Source organism: Schistocerca piceifrons, chromosome 2, assembly GCF_021461385.2.
Source record: "Schistocerca piceifrons isolate TAMUIC-IGC-003096 chromosome 2, iqSchPice1.1, whole genome shotgun sequence".
NCBI lineage: Eukaryota > Metazoa > Arthropoda > Insecta > Orthoptera > Acrididae > Schistocerca > Schistocerca piceifrons.
This window is the reverse complement of record NC_060139.1, coordinates 708,394,984-708,411,544: the sequence shown is the minus strand read 5'-3', so window position 1 is coordinate 708,411,544 and position 16,561 is coordinate 708,394,984. Positions and strand designations below refer to the sequence as shown.

General features: G+C 44.2%; 1 protein-coding gene across 2 annotated transcripts in view; it reads left to right on the top strand.

Annotated features, from left to right (window-relative positions):
- LOC124777362 (cholinesterase 1-like) overlaps positions 1-16,561 on the top strand; it is a 128,333-nt gene that overhangs the window by 33,331 nt on the left and 78,441 nt on the right. For both annotated transcript variants that reach the window (XM_047252739.1, XM_047252740.1), the window contains exons 3-5: positions 6,611-6,751; positions 12,144-12,306; positions 14,628-14,813. In XM_047252739.1, the coding sequence (XP_047108695.1) occupies positions 6,611-6,751; positions 12,144-12,306; positions 14,628-14,813 (490 nt within the window). The remainder of the gene's footprint in view (positions 1-6,610; positions 6,752-12,143; positions 12,307-14,627; positions 14,814-16,561) is intronic.

Sequence of the window (16,561 nt, the reverse complement as noted above, 5' to 3'; positions counted from 1 at the left end):
AGATTAAGTAGTGTGTAAGCTTAGGGACGATGATTTCAGCAGTTTGGTCCTATAAGACCTTACCGCAAATTTTCAAATTGTTTAATAATGCTCTTTTCTCCCAAGTCCGTTCAGTACCTCTTCATTTGTTGTTCGATCTACCAATCTAACCTTCAATATTCATCTCTAGTCTCACATTTCACATGCTTCACTTCTCTGCTATACTTTTTACAGTCAACGTTTCACTTCCTTTAAGGCTACACTCCAGACAAGAACTTCAGTTAATAATTCCTAAAGTTTACATTTGCATTCTGTATGAACAATTTTCTCAAGCCATTGTTAGTCAGCAACATATGTCATCTATACTTCGGCTATCGTCAGTAATATTGCTTCCCAAATAGCAAAACCTGTCTACACGTTTTAGTATTTCATTTCTAAAACAAATTCTCTCATCATCAAGTGCCTTGATTTTACTACACTTCATTACCCGCGTTTTACTATTGTTGATATTCATTCCTTTTTGGAGTCATCATTCTTTTGACTGGTTCGTTCCGGCCCGCCACGAATTCCTCTTTTGAAACAACCTCTTCATCTCAGAGAATGACTTGTACCTAACGTCCTCCATTATTACTTGGAAGTGCTCCAGTCTCTTTCTTCCCCAACATTTTGCATCCCTTGCAGCTCCCTCTAGTACCATAGAAGTTACTTACTGGCGTCTTACACATATCCCATCAGTAAATCTTCTTACACATGTCCCATCAGTAAGTTTCTTCTTCTTCTCATAGTTTTCCGTGTGTCCCCTTCCTCGCCGATTCTGCGGAGAACCTCCTCCTTCCTTGTCTTAGCAGCCCACCTAACTTTCAACATCCTTCTATAGCGCCAGATTTAAACGGTTAGATTCACTTCTATTCCGGTCTTTCCACAGTCCATACTTCATAACCATGCAATGCTGTGCTCCAGATGTACATTTTCAGAAACATCTTCCTCAAATCAAGGCCTATGTTTTATTCTAATAGAATTCTTCAGGCCGCGCTGGGTAGCCGCGCGGTCTGGGGGCGCCTTGTCACGGTCCGTGCGGCTCCCCCCGTAGGAGGTTCGAGTCCACCTTTGGGAGTGGGTGTGTGTGTTGTCCATAGTGTAAGTTAGATTAAGTAATGTGTAGGCTTAGGGACCAATGACCTAAGTAGTTTGGTCCCATAAGACCTTACTATAAATTTCCAAGAATTTCAGGCCAGGTATTCGCTCTTTCCACATACTAGTCAGCTGTTAATGTCCTTCTTGCCTCGTCCATCTTGTGTTAGTTAGCTTCCAAGGTTGCAGAACTCCTTGAGCTTGCTAGCATTGTGGTCCCTAAATTTGAAGGACGTCTATCACTAATCTTGTTTCTGTTACTTCTCATTGCTTTTGGTTTACTGTCAGCCCATATTTTGTACTCGTTATACTGTTTATTGCATTCAACACATCCTCTAATTGCTCCTCACTTTCACTGAGGATAGCAATGCCGTCAGCGAATCTTATCATTGACACCTTTTCACCCTGAGTTTTATTCGCGCTCTTCATCCTTTCTTTTATATCCGTCATTGCTACTTCAATGTAAAAATTGAACAGTAAGGGTGAAATAGTACTTCCCTCTTTTATTCTCTTTTTTTAGTCCGCGTTCTTAGTTTTTGGATTTCTTTACTTATTATTTCTCTTGATCCTTGTACTTATTGTCTATTACCATCTTTCCCTACAGCTTACTCCCGCTGGCCCAGCATTTAGAACATCTTCACCATTTTACAATGTCGAACGCTTGTTCTAGCTCGACAAATTTTGTGAACGTGACATGATTTTTCTTATGTCTAGCCTCCATCATCAAGCCCAACATAACAGTGCCTTCCCGGTGGCCAAATGGATTGTCATTTAACAGATCCTCAATTTTCTTTTCCATTTTTCTATATATTTTTCTTGTCAGTAACCTGAATGTATAAGCCGTTCATTTGACCCTGCAATGGTTCACGCTCTTACCTATCCTTGATGACCTTGGTATTGTGTGGATTATACTCATCCGAATGTTCTTTGGTACGTCTTCAGGCACATAGATTCTACTCAGCAACGTGAACAGTTGCTTCATTGGTACTTCCTCAATGATATCAGAAATTCCAAGGACATATCGAACCTTCCTGCCATATTTAATCGGAAGTCTTCCATAGCTCTGGCTTTAATAGTGGACGCACAATTTCGTTCTCATCGAATGCCATTTCGTTATCAGTCACGTTATCAGAGAAGTCCTCCCACTCATAGAGACTTGCAATGTCCCCTTTTCACCTATGCGCTATCTCCTCTGCTCCTAAAAGTGAAATTTCCGTTGCGCTTTGAATAGTGAAGCCCCTGCTCTTAGTTTCACCTTATAAGAAGTTTCCTAAATATTATCCATACCATTCCTCTGCTCTTCCAAGCCGTATCAACATGTAGTAAGCTATAATTTTACACATCGGTGTGCGAAACTTAAGGACGACAGTAACCTCCGCAGCATGTGTCATAGCCAAGTAGAATAGCTCAATGAAACTCGGACCCTACAAATAAATAATTTCTAGAATATGGAACACAAGGATTCTGAAACAAATACGCAATGAGACGACCAGTAATGGCATTTTAATTCAAAGACAGTGATTACACTGAATTCACCGTGATTTATGATGATTCCCTGGACATTACGAAGTGCGCACACGACCTTACTGAAGCTTTACCCAGAGCGAAGCTGATTTCTTGGCAACACTATTAAGACCCAACGTGAATCGTAACACGTTACCATTAAACGAAACGGTGTAGCGCTCTAGTTGGCAGGCTTATTTCCCAGATTTGGTGTAAGACCGCTGTTTTTCATAGTTTCGCTTAATGATGTGATTGGACACCTTAATGAGATTTTTCCCGCTGTTATGGTGGAGCTCTCATCCTCGTACTTAAATTATAACGAGCATGTATCATTGCCATGGAGACCGTTTAAATCTGATGGTAGCAATTTTCTTTATGTGAAATATTCGAAGAGGCTTCACCAGAAGCTACCAAAATACCGACTTTTCAGCAACTTGTTATTTCCATTTCTTTTATGTTTTGTGTGTCTTCTTCTTCCTCCTCCTCATATTCTTCTTTTTCTTCTCTTTTTCCGGCGTTGCAGCTCGTGATTCCTCCTGTTCCATTCATGTATGGAATGCAGACAATTAAACGCCTCTGTGCGCTCTGCAATTAATCTAGTCTTGTCCTAGAGATCCCTGTGGAAGCGACACATTCTCTTCTCTTTGTATAATATTATCCTCAAGTTTGTTGTCCTTAATAGGCCCCTGCATATTACCTCCTCCTTTCAACTTTCCCTTCTTAGCCAAGTACCGGCTTGTTATCTGAGCTCTAATATTCATACAATTGCTCGACTTTTCTCCAAAAGTCTGACTTTCCTATTGGTGGCATTTATCTTTCCTGTAGATATGTAGTTGTGCATGCTTCTGCAGCCTTGCGTGTGTCCTACAGCGGTTTCTGATACAATTCTCCTATTTTCTGTCAGCCACCCTGTCTGTACTTCTGTAATTCCTTTCATATGCTTGATTTGCTGTATTTTTATATGTTTTCTTTTCATCATTTAATCCACTATCAAGCGACTTCCAGTAGGTTTTGTCTTTCTACATGATCCTCTGCTGCGTTTCCTATTTTATCTCGCACCTCCACCAATGCGGTTCATAGCTGCTGAATGATCGCTGGTGCACGTGGACGGTCAAAATTGACTCTGAGCGCTATGGGACTTAACATCTATGGTCATCAGTCCCCTAGAACTTAGAACTACTTAAACCTAACTAACCTAAGGACAGCACACAACACCCAGTCATCACGAGGCAGAGAAAATCCCTGACCCCGCCGGGAATCGAACCCGGGAACCCGGGCGTGGGAAGCGAGAACGCTACCGCACGACCACGAGCTGCGGACACGTGGACGTACTGCCAAACGTCTCCCCAGCATAATCTACACGTTTTCGATGGGATTTAAGTCGAGGCAACGGGGAGGCGAACCCATTCACCAAATACGTTCTCGTTCTTTCTCCACCTGCTCTGTTCGATGCGGCCTCACATTGCCATTCTTAGAAATAAAGTAAACGCCGAATGCACACCTAAGAAGACACACTTGGGGAAGACGTACAGTATCACAATTACGTTGACTGGCGAGTTTGCTGTGTTCAAAGATTTGGAGGTCAATACGCCCATGCAACATCATACTTACCCATGCCATTGCACCTGGACCACCAAAACGTACGGAAATATTCCAACATGTTCCTTGGTGCATTACGTGTTAACACCTCTCGCCACATGAGGGTATATTCAGAGTCACTGCTCAGACTGAATCAGCACTCGTCCGAGAAAGCGTACGACCCCATTTTTCCTTGCTCCAGTCCCTATCACCTTGGCACCATCTCAAAAGCTATCGCCGATGTGCGGGTATCAATGGAAGACGCCGTGTTGGTCGACGGGAAAAGGAGCCCACCCCCAAGCAATCGCCTTCCCACTTTGGACCATGATATTGCTTTCTTTTTAGTCGTCTTTAATGTGGTTGTAATTGCACGCTCTGTCTGACGTGGATCACTTCTTGCCCGATGCACAACGTAGCGGTCATGTAGCAACAGTAGTTGGCTGTGCTCGACCACTCCATCTTTTTCGAGCAGTAGTGCCTGTGGATCGGATCGATCCCCATGCCCGTCAAACAACGCTGTGGGCGAAACCAAACTCCTGGGCTACACTCGTCACATTTCGTCCTTCCAGGTTCACAATGATTCTTTCCCATGTGAAGACGTCCATGTCTCCTATCCATGTTGTAATGAAGAAAACCACAACAGTGCATGAGAACTGTTAGCAAATTGACACACACTGTCATTTGCGTTCCTACAACTGCCTCGTGTTGCGAGGCCAGCTCCATATGGCGCTACAGTGACCTCTATTTCGCTCTTAAGTTTTGCAAAGCAGTGTATTGCAGTATTCAGCCTGGAGACATGACTGCTCCTCAGTACGTCACCGTTAATTTTCATCTACATCTACATCTACATCTACATCCATACTCTCCAAGCCACCCGAAGGTGTGCGGCGGAGGGGACTTTGAGTACCTCTATCGGTTCTCCCTTCTATTCCAGTCTCGTATTGTTCGTGGAAAGAAAGGTTGTCAGTATGTCTCTGTGTGGGCTCTAATCTCTCTGCTTCTATCCTCATGGTCTCTTCGCGCGATATACGTAGGAAGGAGCAATATACTACTTGACTCCTCGGTGAAGGTATGTTCTCGAAACTTCAACAAAAGCCCGTACCAAGCTACTGCGCGTCTCTCCTGCAGAGTCTTCCACTGGAAGTTTATCTGTCATCTCCGTAATGCTTTGGCGATTACTAAATGATCATGTAACGAAGCGCGCCGCTCTCCGTTGAATCTTCTCTATCTCTTCTATCAACCCTATCTGGTGCGGATCCCACACTGGTGAGCAATATTCAAGCAATAGACGAACAAGTGTACTGTAACATAATTCCTTTGTTTTCGGATTGCATTTCCGTAGGATTCTTCAATGAATCTTAGTCTGGCATTTGCTTTACCGACGATCAACTTTATATGATGATTCCATTTTAAATCACTCCTAATGCCTACTCCCAGATAATTTATGGAGTTAACTGCTTCCAGTTGCAGACCTGCTATACTATAGCTAAATGATAAGGGATCTTTCTTTCTATGTATTCGCAGCACACTACACTTGTCTACATTGAGATTCAATTGCCATTCCCTGCATCATGCGTCAATTCGCTGCAGATCCTCCTGCATTTCAGTACTATTTTCCATTGTTGCAACCTCTCGGTATACCACAGCATCATCCGCAAATAGCCTCAGTGAACTTCCGATGTTATCCACAAGGTCATTTATGTATATTGTGAATAGCAACGGTCCTACGACACTCCCCTGCGGCACACCTGAAATCACTCTTATTTCAGAAGACTTCTCTCCATTGAGAATGACATGCTGAGTTCTGTTATCTAGGAACTCCTCAGTCCAATCACACAATTGGTCTGATAGTCCATATGCTCTTACTTTGTTCATTAAACGACTGTGGCGAACTGTATCGAACGCCTTGTGGTAGTCAAGAAACACGGCATCTACCGGGGAACCCGTGTCTATGGCCCTCCGAGTCTCGTGGACGAATAGCGCGAGCTGGGTTTCACACGATCGTCTTTTTCGAAACCCATGCTGATTCCTACAGAGTAGATTTCTAGTCTCCAGAAAAGTCATTATACTCGAACATAATACGTGTTCCAAAATTCTACAACTAATCGACGTTAGAGACATAGGTCTATAGTTCTGCACATCTGTTCGACGTCCTTTCTTGAAAACGGGGATGACCTGTGCCCTTTTCCAATCCTTTGGAACGCTACGCTCTTCTAGAGACCTACGGTACACCGCTGCAAGAAGGTACTCCAATAATGTAAATTTCTGTAACACAGAAAGATGTTTACCAAAATGTATGAGTAATCAAACCGTAAGACATTAAATTGTGTAAAATTCTTCAGCCCATCTTCCATATAATATCCTTGTACTGGATTACTCATTATCAAGATAACAATTGCCTATTTCGTTTTGGTTCCAGGCTCCAGTACCAAAAGCCAGTTGGACTGGCGAGCTCGACGCGACCGTTGAAGGATCTCCTTGCCCCCAGGTCAACGACTCCGGTGCATACCTTGGCAAGGAAGATTGCCTTTATCTCAACGTGTATGTTCCACACGCGCTGGTCAGTGCAGATTTTCACTCTCACAAGAACGTCTTTACAAACATGAGAGCTTTCGTATGGAACAAATAATTGTCATTGATTTATGTTGAAACTTCGCCTACATGGAAACTAGCGCAGTTAATCTCGTGCAAAACATAAGCATCGAACAGTATAAAAGTATATCCTATGAATAATATTCAGCAGATCCGATATGTGAATTAAGTTGCCGGCTTCAGCACTGTTTCAAGGTGTTTTTTCTGTTGGTCTTTTACTTGTTAGTTGTATCCCACCAGATGTTTTTCAGCCCCTTCCCACGATGTTATCGCTCGAATAACATACGTCTACAAATTTTAGAATTCATTACATTCAGACATTTCAATTGTTCGATAGTCGCCATCTGTTTTTCTATTGGAGCAGATGTTGAAGCTCTCCTACAGAATTTAGCATCAGAGATGAGATTATTAATGGTTTGGAGTGGTGATTACACTCTTGATCTATTAAAACACTGCCGGAAAAGATATTCGCACCATCGAGAAGGAGTTGTGCGCCATAAACTAAAGTCGGTAGGCGTGCTTCTACATCTTAAAGGGAATGTCTATTTAAATTTCGCGCTAGTCGCAACGAATGGCGCTAGCACAGCCACTATGACGATGCAAATCAGGTTCGCTTTAAATACACGCTGTAACGGTCGTCAGCGTTAGTTACCTTTGAGAATCGACGCAGTGAGCTGATATTAATCAAGAATGCCCTTAAGACGACAAAGACGCCATTGTCAACACATCATTCAATTTGAACGTGGTCGTGTATCAGGGTTTTGAGAAGCTAGATGTTTCTTCTGCGATATTACAGAAAGACTTAGCTGGACTTTAGTGACTGTACATGATTGCTAGCAGAGGTGGTCACGAGAATGCAAGGTCGCAAAATGACCGGTCCCAGGACGGCCACGTGGCACTATCGAGAGGAAAGGCTATCTTGTTCGACATATAGCTCTGGCGCATCATACTTCATCTCCAGCAGCAATATGAGCAGCCTTTGGCATCACAGCGACACAATGAACTGTTATCAAACGTCTGTTCAAATTTTGCAAATGGCTCTAAGCACTATGGGACTTAACAGTGAAGGTCATCAGTCCACTTAAACCTAACGAACCTAGGGACATCACACACATCCATGCCCGAGGCAGGATTCGAACCTGCGACAGTAGCAGCCGCGTGGTTACGGACTGAAGCGCCTAGAACCGCTCGGCCACAGCGGCCTGCAAAAGGTCTATTATTATAGGTTATTTGTCTTGAGCTGACTGCAATGTAATGCAACGCAAAGACTGCTGCAGAAGATGGCCACACAAACAAACGTGTTATCAAACGGTTACTTCAAGAACAGCTCCAAGACAGACGCCAAGTAGCGTGCGTTCCACTGACCCAAACCACCGCCATTTGTGACTTCAGTGGTGTTAAGCGAGGGCTCGTTGGAGGACGGGATGGAGGTTTGCTGTGTTTTCTGATGAAAGTAGGTTCCGCCTCGGCGCCAGTGATGGCTGTGTGTTGGTTAGGAGGCCACTTGAAGGACTGTAACTAACCTGAATGAATGAGATTTTCACTCTGCAGCGAAGTGTGTGCTTCATAAAGTTGCTTTATTTTTCTCAAAAGGTCTCTAACTTTTTTATAGGCAGTATCTATCTTTCTTTAGTTATACGTTCTCACACAGTCGTACCGAGCGAGGTGGCGCAGTGGTTAGCACACTGGACTCGTATTCGGGAGGACGACGGTTCAATCCCGTCTCCGGCCATCCTGATTTAGGTTTCCCGTGATTTCCCTAAATCGCTTTAGGCAAGTTCCGGGATGGTTCCTCTGAAAGGGCACGGCCGATTTCCTTCCCCATCCTTCCCTCCCCCGAGCTTGCGCTCCTCTCTAATGACCTCGTTGTCGACGGGACGTTAAACACTACTCTCCTCCTCCTCCCCACACAGTCGTACATTTGTACTCAGCAATTCCCGCTTAGCCAAGTTTCACTCCCTGTCAGTCTTATTTAAGACGTGTATAATCTCTTTCGCCTGGTCCATTTTCTGCATTTTCAATTTTCTCTTTTCGTCAGTTAAATTCTATATCTCCTTTTCTACCTATGGATCTCTGCTAAGCCATGCTTTTTAGCGTATTTTATTCTCTGCTGCGTTCACCGTTTCATCTCTTAAAGCTACCCATTCGTTCGATACTGTATTTTATTCCCTTTTTTTCAGTCAAATGGTGTTAAAAGCTTCCTCTGAAACTCTCAATGATCTCTTATCTAGGTCACATCTCCTTTATTTATAAATTGTTTGGAATTTCTTCTTTTTTGCTTGGACTTACTAATCCATACGTTATTATCTTAATAATATCCGCTCCTGCAAACTTCTTACAGTTTCAAATATCGTTTCGAAATCTCTACCTTACCATCACATAATCAGTCCGAAATCTTCTTTGTTTCCAGGTCTCTTCCACACATTCACTATGCTGTTCATAGTAGCTTACACGCATTCCTATTTACTCATTCATTATTAGATCTACTCCTGCAGTGCCCCTATCTGATTCTATATTTATAACCCCGTACTCAAAATATGAGGTCCTATGGGGGCCGAAACGCACAGTAACCCTGAGTTCAGTGCGGGACGGCGGTGGGGTGGATGGACTGCTGTGGCATGCTGTGGGGTTGTGGACCACTGCGGTCTACGGCGGGACGAAGTCTCTCTGTCGTTTCTAGGTCCCCAGTTCAATACACAATACACAATTGTGACAAAAATTGCCTTCCAGTAGGCCCAGCTGAGCTGACAAACTCTCAGGGTCCGGGATGACATGGGCCCTGTGAAGCAAGGTACTAAGTACCCCTTCACGTTGAACCGGATGGTAACAGCTGTCAGCCTGCAGACACAAATCAGTGCGTGTCGGCTTCCTATAAACGGCATGTTCCAGTGAACCAACCATTTTCCTTATGATCAACACATGAAGGAAGGAAAGACAGCCACCCTTCTCCACCTCAATAATAAAACAAATATTCGAGTGGATTGAAGCCAGGTGTTGTAAGAATTCATTCAAATTCTCAATTCCATGAGGCCAAACAACATCGGTGATTGTCGATGGCCTCATCCGGTTGCATTCCTGTAAATTATTTGAATACTGTGCACGCAGGAAGAAACTAAGGCCTCACAATAACTGCCTGTTTTCCACGTCCCCCCCTCCCGACACACTTTGTATACCCTCCGCTACAGTGCTGTCACCTGCCGTCTATGAGTCGATATTGCAAGCTGACGTCGAAAATAGGCGGTGCTCACATTAATGTGACAGGACCGTGTACGCTGCCTCAGTGCCTATTCCCCGTTTTAATGACCAACGATGAACTATATATACAATGTTGTATTGTTGTACGTGGTTATGAGTAGCTCGTGGATCAGATGGCAATAACATTCACGGAATAAGTGAGCCGGTATAAAGCTAAAACGGATAAGCCAAAGATTTAATCAGAAAAGGAGGTGGTTTTAGAGTGTATATGCTGCATCACGTAACGACTAGAGCATTCTACATCTACAGCTACATTGATACTCCGCAAGCCACCCAACGGTGTGTGGCGGAGGGCACTTTACGTGCCACTGTCATTACCTCCCTTTCCTGTTCCAGTCGCGTATGGTTCGCGGGAAGAACGACTGTGTGAAAGCCTCCGTGCGCGCTCTAATCTCTCTAATTTTACATACATTCGTGATCTCCTCGGGAGGTATAAGTAGGGGGAAGCAATATATTCGATACCTCATCCAGAAACGCACCCTCTCGAAACCTGGACAGCAAGCTACATCGCGATGCAGAGCGCCTCTCTTGCAGAGTCTGCCACTTGAGTTTATTAAACATCTCCGTAACGCTATCACGGTTACCAAATAACCCTGTGACGAAACGCGCCGCTCTTCTTTGGATCTTCTCTATCTCCTCCGTCAACCCGATCTGGTACGGATCCCACACTGATGAGCAATACTCAAGTATAGGTCGAACTAGTGTTTTGTAAGCCACCTCCTTTGTTGATGGACTACATTTTCTAAGCACTCTCCCAATGAATCTCAACCTGGTACCCGCCTTACCAACAATTAATTTTATATGATCATTCCACTTCAAATCGTTCCGCACGCATACTCCCAGATATTTTACAGAAGTAACTGCTACCAGTATTTGTTCCGCTATCATATAATCATACAATAAAGGATCCTTCTTTCTATGTATTCGCAATACATTACATTTGTCTATGTTAAGGGTCAGCTGCCACTCCCTGCACCAAGTGCCTATCCGCTGCAGATCTTCCTGCATTTCGCTACAATTTTCTAATACTGCAACTTCTCTGTATACTACAGCATCATCCGCGAAAAGCCGCATGGAACTTCCGACACTATCTACTAGGTCATTTATATATATTGTGAAAAGCAATGGTCCCATAACACTCCCCTGTGGCACGCCAGAGGTTACTTTAACGTCTGTAGACGTCTCTCCATTGATAACAACATGCTGTGTTCTGTTTGCTAAAAACTCTTCAATCCAGCCACACAGCTGGTCTGATATTCCGTAGGCTCCTACTTTGTTTATCAGGCGACAGTGCGGAACTGTATCGAACGCCTTCCGGAAGTCAAGAAAAATAGCATCTACCTGGGACCCTGTATCTAATATTTTCTGGGTCTCATGAACAAATAAAGCGAGTTGGGTCTCACACGATCGCTGTTTCCGGAATCCATGTTGATTCCTACATAGTAGATTCTGGGTTTCCAGAAATGACATGATACTCGAGCAAAAAACATGTTCTAAAATTCTACAAGAGATCGACGTCAGAGATATAGGTCTATAGTTTTGCGCATCTGCTCGACGACCCTTCTTGAAGACTGGGACTATCTGTGCTCTTTTCCAATCATTTGGAATCCTCCGTTCCTCTAGAGACTTGCGGTACACGGCTGTTAGAAGGGGGGCAAGTTCTTTCGCGTACTCTGTGTAGAATCGAATTGGTATCCCGTCAAGTCCAGTGGACTTTCCTCTATTGAGTGATTCCAGTTGCTTTTCTATTCCTTGGACACTTATTTCGATGTCAGCCATTTTTTCGTTTGTGCGAGGATTTAGAGAAGGAACTGTAGTGCGGTCTTCCTCTGTGAAACAGCTTTGGAAAAAGGTGTTTAGTATTTCAGCTTTACGCGTATCATCCTCTGTTTCAATGCCACCATCATCCCGTAGTGTCTGGATATGCTGTTTCGAGCCACTTACTGATTTAACGTAAGACCAGAACTTCCTAGGATTTTCTGTCAAGTCGTTACATAGAATTTTACTTTCGAATTCAATGAACGCTTCACGCATAGCCCTCCTTACGCTAACGTTGACATCGTTTAGCTTCTGTTTGTCTGACTTCCACCGTCTTCTGTCCACAGAGGAGAACGTTCGGAAGCAGGAACGACCTGCTCAAGGTGATGGTGTGGATCCACGGCGGCGGATTCGTGCAGGGTGAGGGCGGCCGCACCCAGTTCGGACCAGACTTTCTCATCGAACGTGGCATCATACTGGTCACGTTCAACTACCGGCTCGGTGTTCTCGGTGAGTTGCTGTTATTTATCCTTTATTTACATTTCCGATGAAAGGGGCAGGGATTTGATAATGTGTACCTTCCCCCCATTCAACCACTCTCTGTGAGAAATCTAAATCATATAAAAATGTATTTTAAATTAAAAAATCTGCTATAAACGAATGCATACAGAGAGTGTAAATGGTGTATAGAACAAAAAAATATTTACAATAAAAGTGCATATAAGAAAACGGAAAAAGAATGCATTATAAGGAAGACTAGCTAAAAGTGTTAGAGAGAAGAATGTTTAGAAAATGGTTAGGTGCAACAGGAAGAAGAGAAACAAGAATAGAAAATAAATGACATAAGCAACAATGAAAAGAAGACTGACATTTTTAGGACATTTGTATCGGATTAATGACTACAGGATGGCAGAACAGATTTTAGCAATGTCTGTGAAAAGAAATTAAGAGCAAGCTGGATCCCAGAAGCAGAAAGCTATGATTCTGAAGAAAATTGTCACGTTTAGAAGGATAACAGGAGAAATGCAGTAGAACAACAGGTGTGAAGTGCACTGAAGAAAGAGAAAAGAGAAATGGTGAAAATATGAAAGAATATTGGAGGACAAGAAAAGAGCAACTGAAAAGGAATTAAAACAGTCACATGGTCACTGGTTGACCAAATAGCAAAGAAAAGAATTAGTAGGATACACTAACAACGACTGTAGAGCTTGAGTTGTTTTCAGCAAAACAAGTCTCGCACCCAGCACACAAGGTACCTGAAAGCGAAGCCGCAACCACAGACACATCGTTGGTATACGAGATAGGTGGCCCACTTGCTAGCACCATTTAGACATTCGGCGTTTAATGTTTCACGACCATTCGTATACAGCGGCTGGTTATAACTGTATACAGCGGCTGGTTATAACTGCACAATTGGTGATCTGCATCGCTTGTCGATAACTGTAGATGCAGATGTACTGCAGGTGATGAAACGCGACAGGAATGCCCGAGTGTGGCTGCGCATCCACATTTATCTGCGAAAGGCGGTTAGATGTCGACCTGCGATCTTTCCAGCGGAAGCAGAAAGTGGTTCCTGGTCAGTACCCTCAGTGCATCTGACATAATCAGTGGCAGATGTAAAGGACTCTGCCTAGATATCATGTTGGTAACATAAGTAGGTTCCAGTTCATTAGAGTGATCTGTGTGGCGACAAATCGTGCATGGCGCCTTGCGTGGAGAATGGCTGGTGGCACCCCCTGCAGGCTTCGCAATGTGCCATGTGTATTTGCGTACACAGCAACCTGATAATGGAGCGCAAACACCTCTCTTCTGTGGAGTGACTCCTCGCTGCTATAGGTAAGGAATGTGGATGAGGAAAGAGTTGGAGTGGTTGTTGTACGAAACAGGGTGTCCGATGTTTAAACATATATGCGTGTTAGTACTGCTGCTTGTGATTGAGCTAATGTGACCTGGACTACTTACTTGCTTCTTTTGTACTCTATTTGCATCACATGCACAAAAGGATGAAATACCAACGGAAACTTTGCTCCACACGTAAGAGGAGAGTATTGCTGCTTGTGATTAAGCTGCTGTGACCTGAACTACTTACTTGCTTCTTTTGTACTCTATTTGCATCACATACACAAAAGTATGAAATACCAACGGAAACTTTGCTCCATACGTAAGAGGAGGAATTGGGTCCATAGCAGATGGGCGGAAAGCACATTAGCAAATGTTTATTAGGTTTTTATACAAGCATTGTATGTAGCACTGAGTTATGCATTATAAGGCCAGATAGCTGTACTAGAAAAAATATGAAGAAAAATGCATGGGAATTACGTGACAATGAATGGGAATTGGCACAAATGGCCTGTTGTTACAATGGCCTACTGATTTCTTGCTGAACCATCTCCGACTGAATACCCCATACAATTGAAGCCCTCTTGTAAGTAAGGGGATAACTCCATTTTTCCTGTGTGAACCAAATTTTTAATTCTGCGTAAAGGAAAAAATTTGCGACGCTTGCTTTTGTGCCTACAAAGTAAGTTTTAGACCATTAGCCTGTATAAATGATGGCATGAAATACCAGTGTAGAATATTTTAAATTAGTTTTTTGTGCCTCTTGAAATTGTGAGTTATCCCATTCTCGCAACGAGGTCTTCAATTTTGATACTCTCTAGTGATTGTACATGAGTGAAGAGAGTCTAGACGATAAATATAGTCGTCAAATAAACTAATCGAATATATTTTTGGCTGTAGATCACTTTGACCACAGTTTCGTCCTCAGCTGATGTTTTAAAGAAAGAAGTACCCTGCTGCAAAAGGAGGCCACAGAACATGTCGCCTTGCAGGGTTCCTGAGCATGGAGTCTGAGGCGGCGCCGGGCAACTACGGCCTGAAGGACCAGACCCTGGCTCTGCAGTGGGTGCGGCGCAACATCCGCTCCTTCGGCGGGGACCCTGATGACGTCACGCTGTTCGGCGAGAGCGCGGGTGCGGCCTCGGTGAACTATCACCTGCTGTCCAACTCCTCCTGGGGTAAGCTACCGGCAACAGTTGCTGCCACCCAGGCTGCTGTCGCCGCGTGCTCTGAGGCGCCTTGTCGCGGTCCGCGCGACTTCCCCCCGTGGGAGGTTTGATCCTCCCTCGGGCATGTATGTGTGTCTTGTCCTCAGCATAAGTTAGCTTAAGTTAGATTAAGAAGTGTTTAAGCTTAGGGATCGCTGACCTCAGCACTTTGGTCCCATAAGACAGTACCACTAATATCCAAAAATTTTCAGGCTCCCACATGAGCACAATGTGCTCCCTACAATTTTCAGGCTGCTGTTAAAGAGCTGCCGGATGATAGCACCTGCACAAACTGATCTGGAGACGCAGAGAAAATATCTCATTTAAGTCACGAATCCTTCCCATTATGTTGAAACTATCAAAACCCTTAATGTCCGCATTCTCTACTAACCTAGAGCATAAATCCTTCGATGTATACGATACATGCACCCCTGTCAGGCGAAATTCAGAGACTGCACTTTCCATTTCAAAGTAGTCAATTTTACGTGCTATAAATTTGGTTACAATTACATTCTTACATTGGCGAGACTTCGTGTTACACTTAAATTACACACATCAAAAAGAAAAATTGCATCACACCAGTTCCGAGAGTTCCTGAACCTGTACAGAAAACTGGAGTGGAGATCAACATAAACATCATTTCCGACCCTTCTATTGCTCATGAAAACCACACATCGCATGTTGTACCACCTTCAGAGGTGGTGGTCAGGATTGTTGTGTACACCGGTACCTCTGTTGCCAAGTAGCACGTCCTCTTGCATTGATGCGTACCTGTATTCGTCGTGAATACTACCCACAAGTTCATCAAGGCACTGTTGGTCCAGACTGTCCCACTTGTCAATGGCGATTTGGGATAGATCCCTCAGAGGGTCACGTCATCCATAAACAGCCACATTCAATCTATCACAGGCATGTTCGATAGGTTTCATGACTGGAGGACATGCTGACCACTCTAGTCGAGCGATATCGTTATCCTGAAGGAAGTCATTCACAAGATGTGGAGGATGGGGGCGCGAATTGTCGTCCATGAAGACGAATGCCCCGTGCCGATATGGTTGCACAACTGCTCGGATGATGGCATTTGTGTATCGTACAGCCGTTACGGCGCCTTCCATCACCACCAGCGTCGCACGTCGTCCCCATATAATGCCGGCCAAAAACAGCAAGGAACCTCCACGTTGCTACACTCGCTGGACAGTGTGTCTAAGGCGTTCAGCCTGCCCGGGTTGCCTCCAAACACGTCTCCGACGATTGTCTGGATGAAGGCATATGCGACACTCATCGGTGAAGAGAACATGATGCCAATCCTGAGCAGTCTATTCGGCATGTTGTGGGGCCCATGTGTACCGCACTGCACGGTGTCGTGCTGGCAAAGATGGACCTCGCCATGAATGTCGGAAGTGAAGTTGCGCTTCATGCAGCATATTGCGCACAATTTGAGTCGTTAAACGACGTCCTGTGGCTGCACGAAAAGTATTATTCAACATGGTGGCGTTGCTGTCAGGGTTCCTCCGAGCCATAATCCTTAGGTAGCGGTCATCCACTGCAGTAGTAACCCGTGGGCGACCTGCGGGAGGCATGTCATCGACAGTTCCTGTCTCTCTGTATCTCCTCCATGTCCGAACAACATCGCTTTGGTTCACTCCGAGGATGCCTGGACACTTCCCTTGTTGAGAGCCCTTACTGGCACAAAGTAACAATGCGAACACGATAGAATC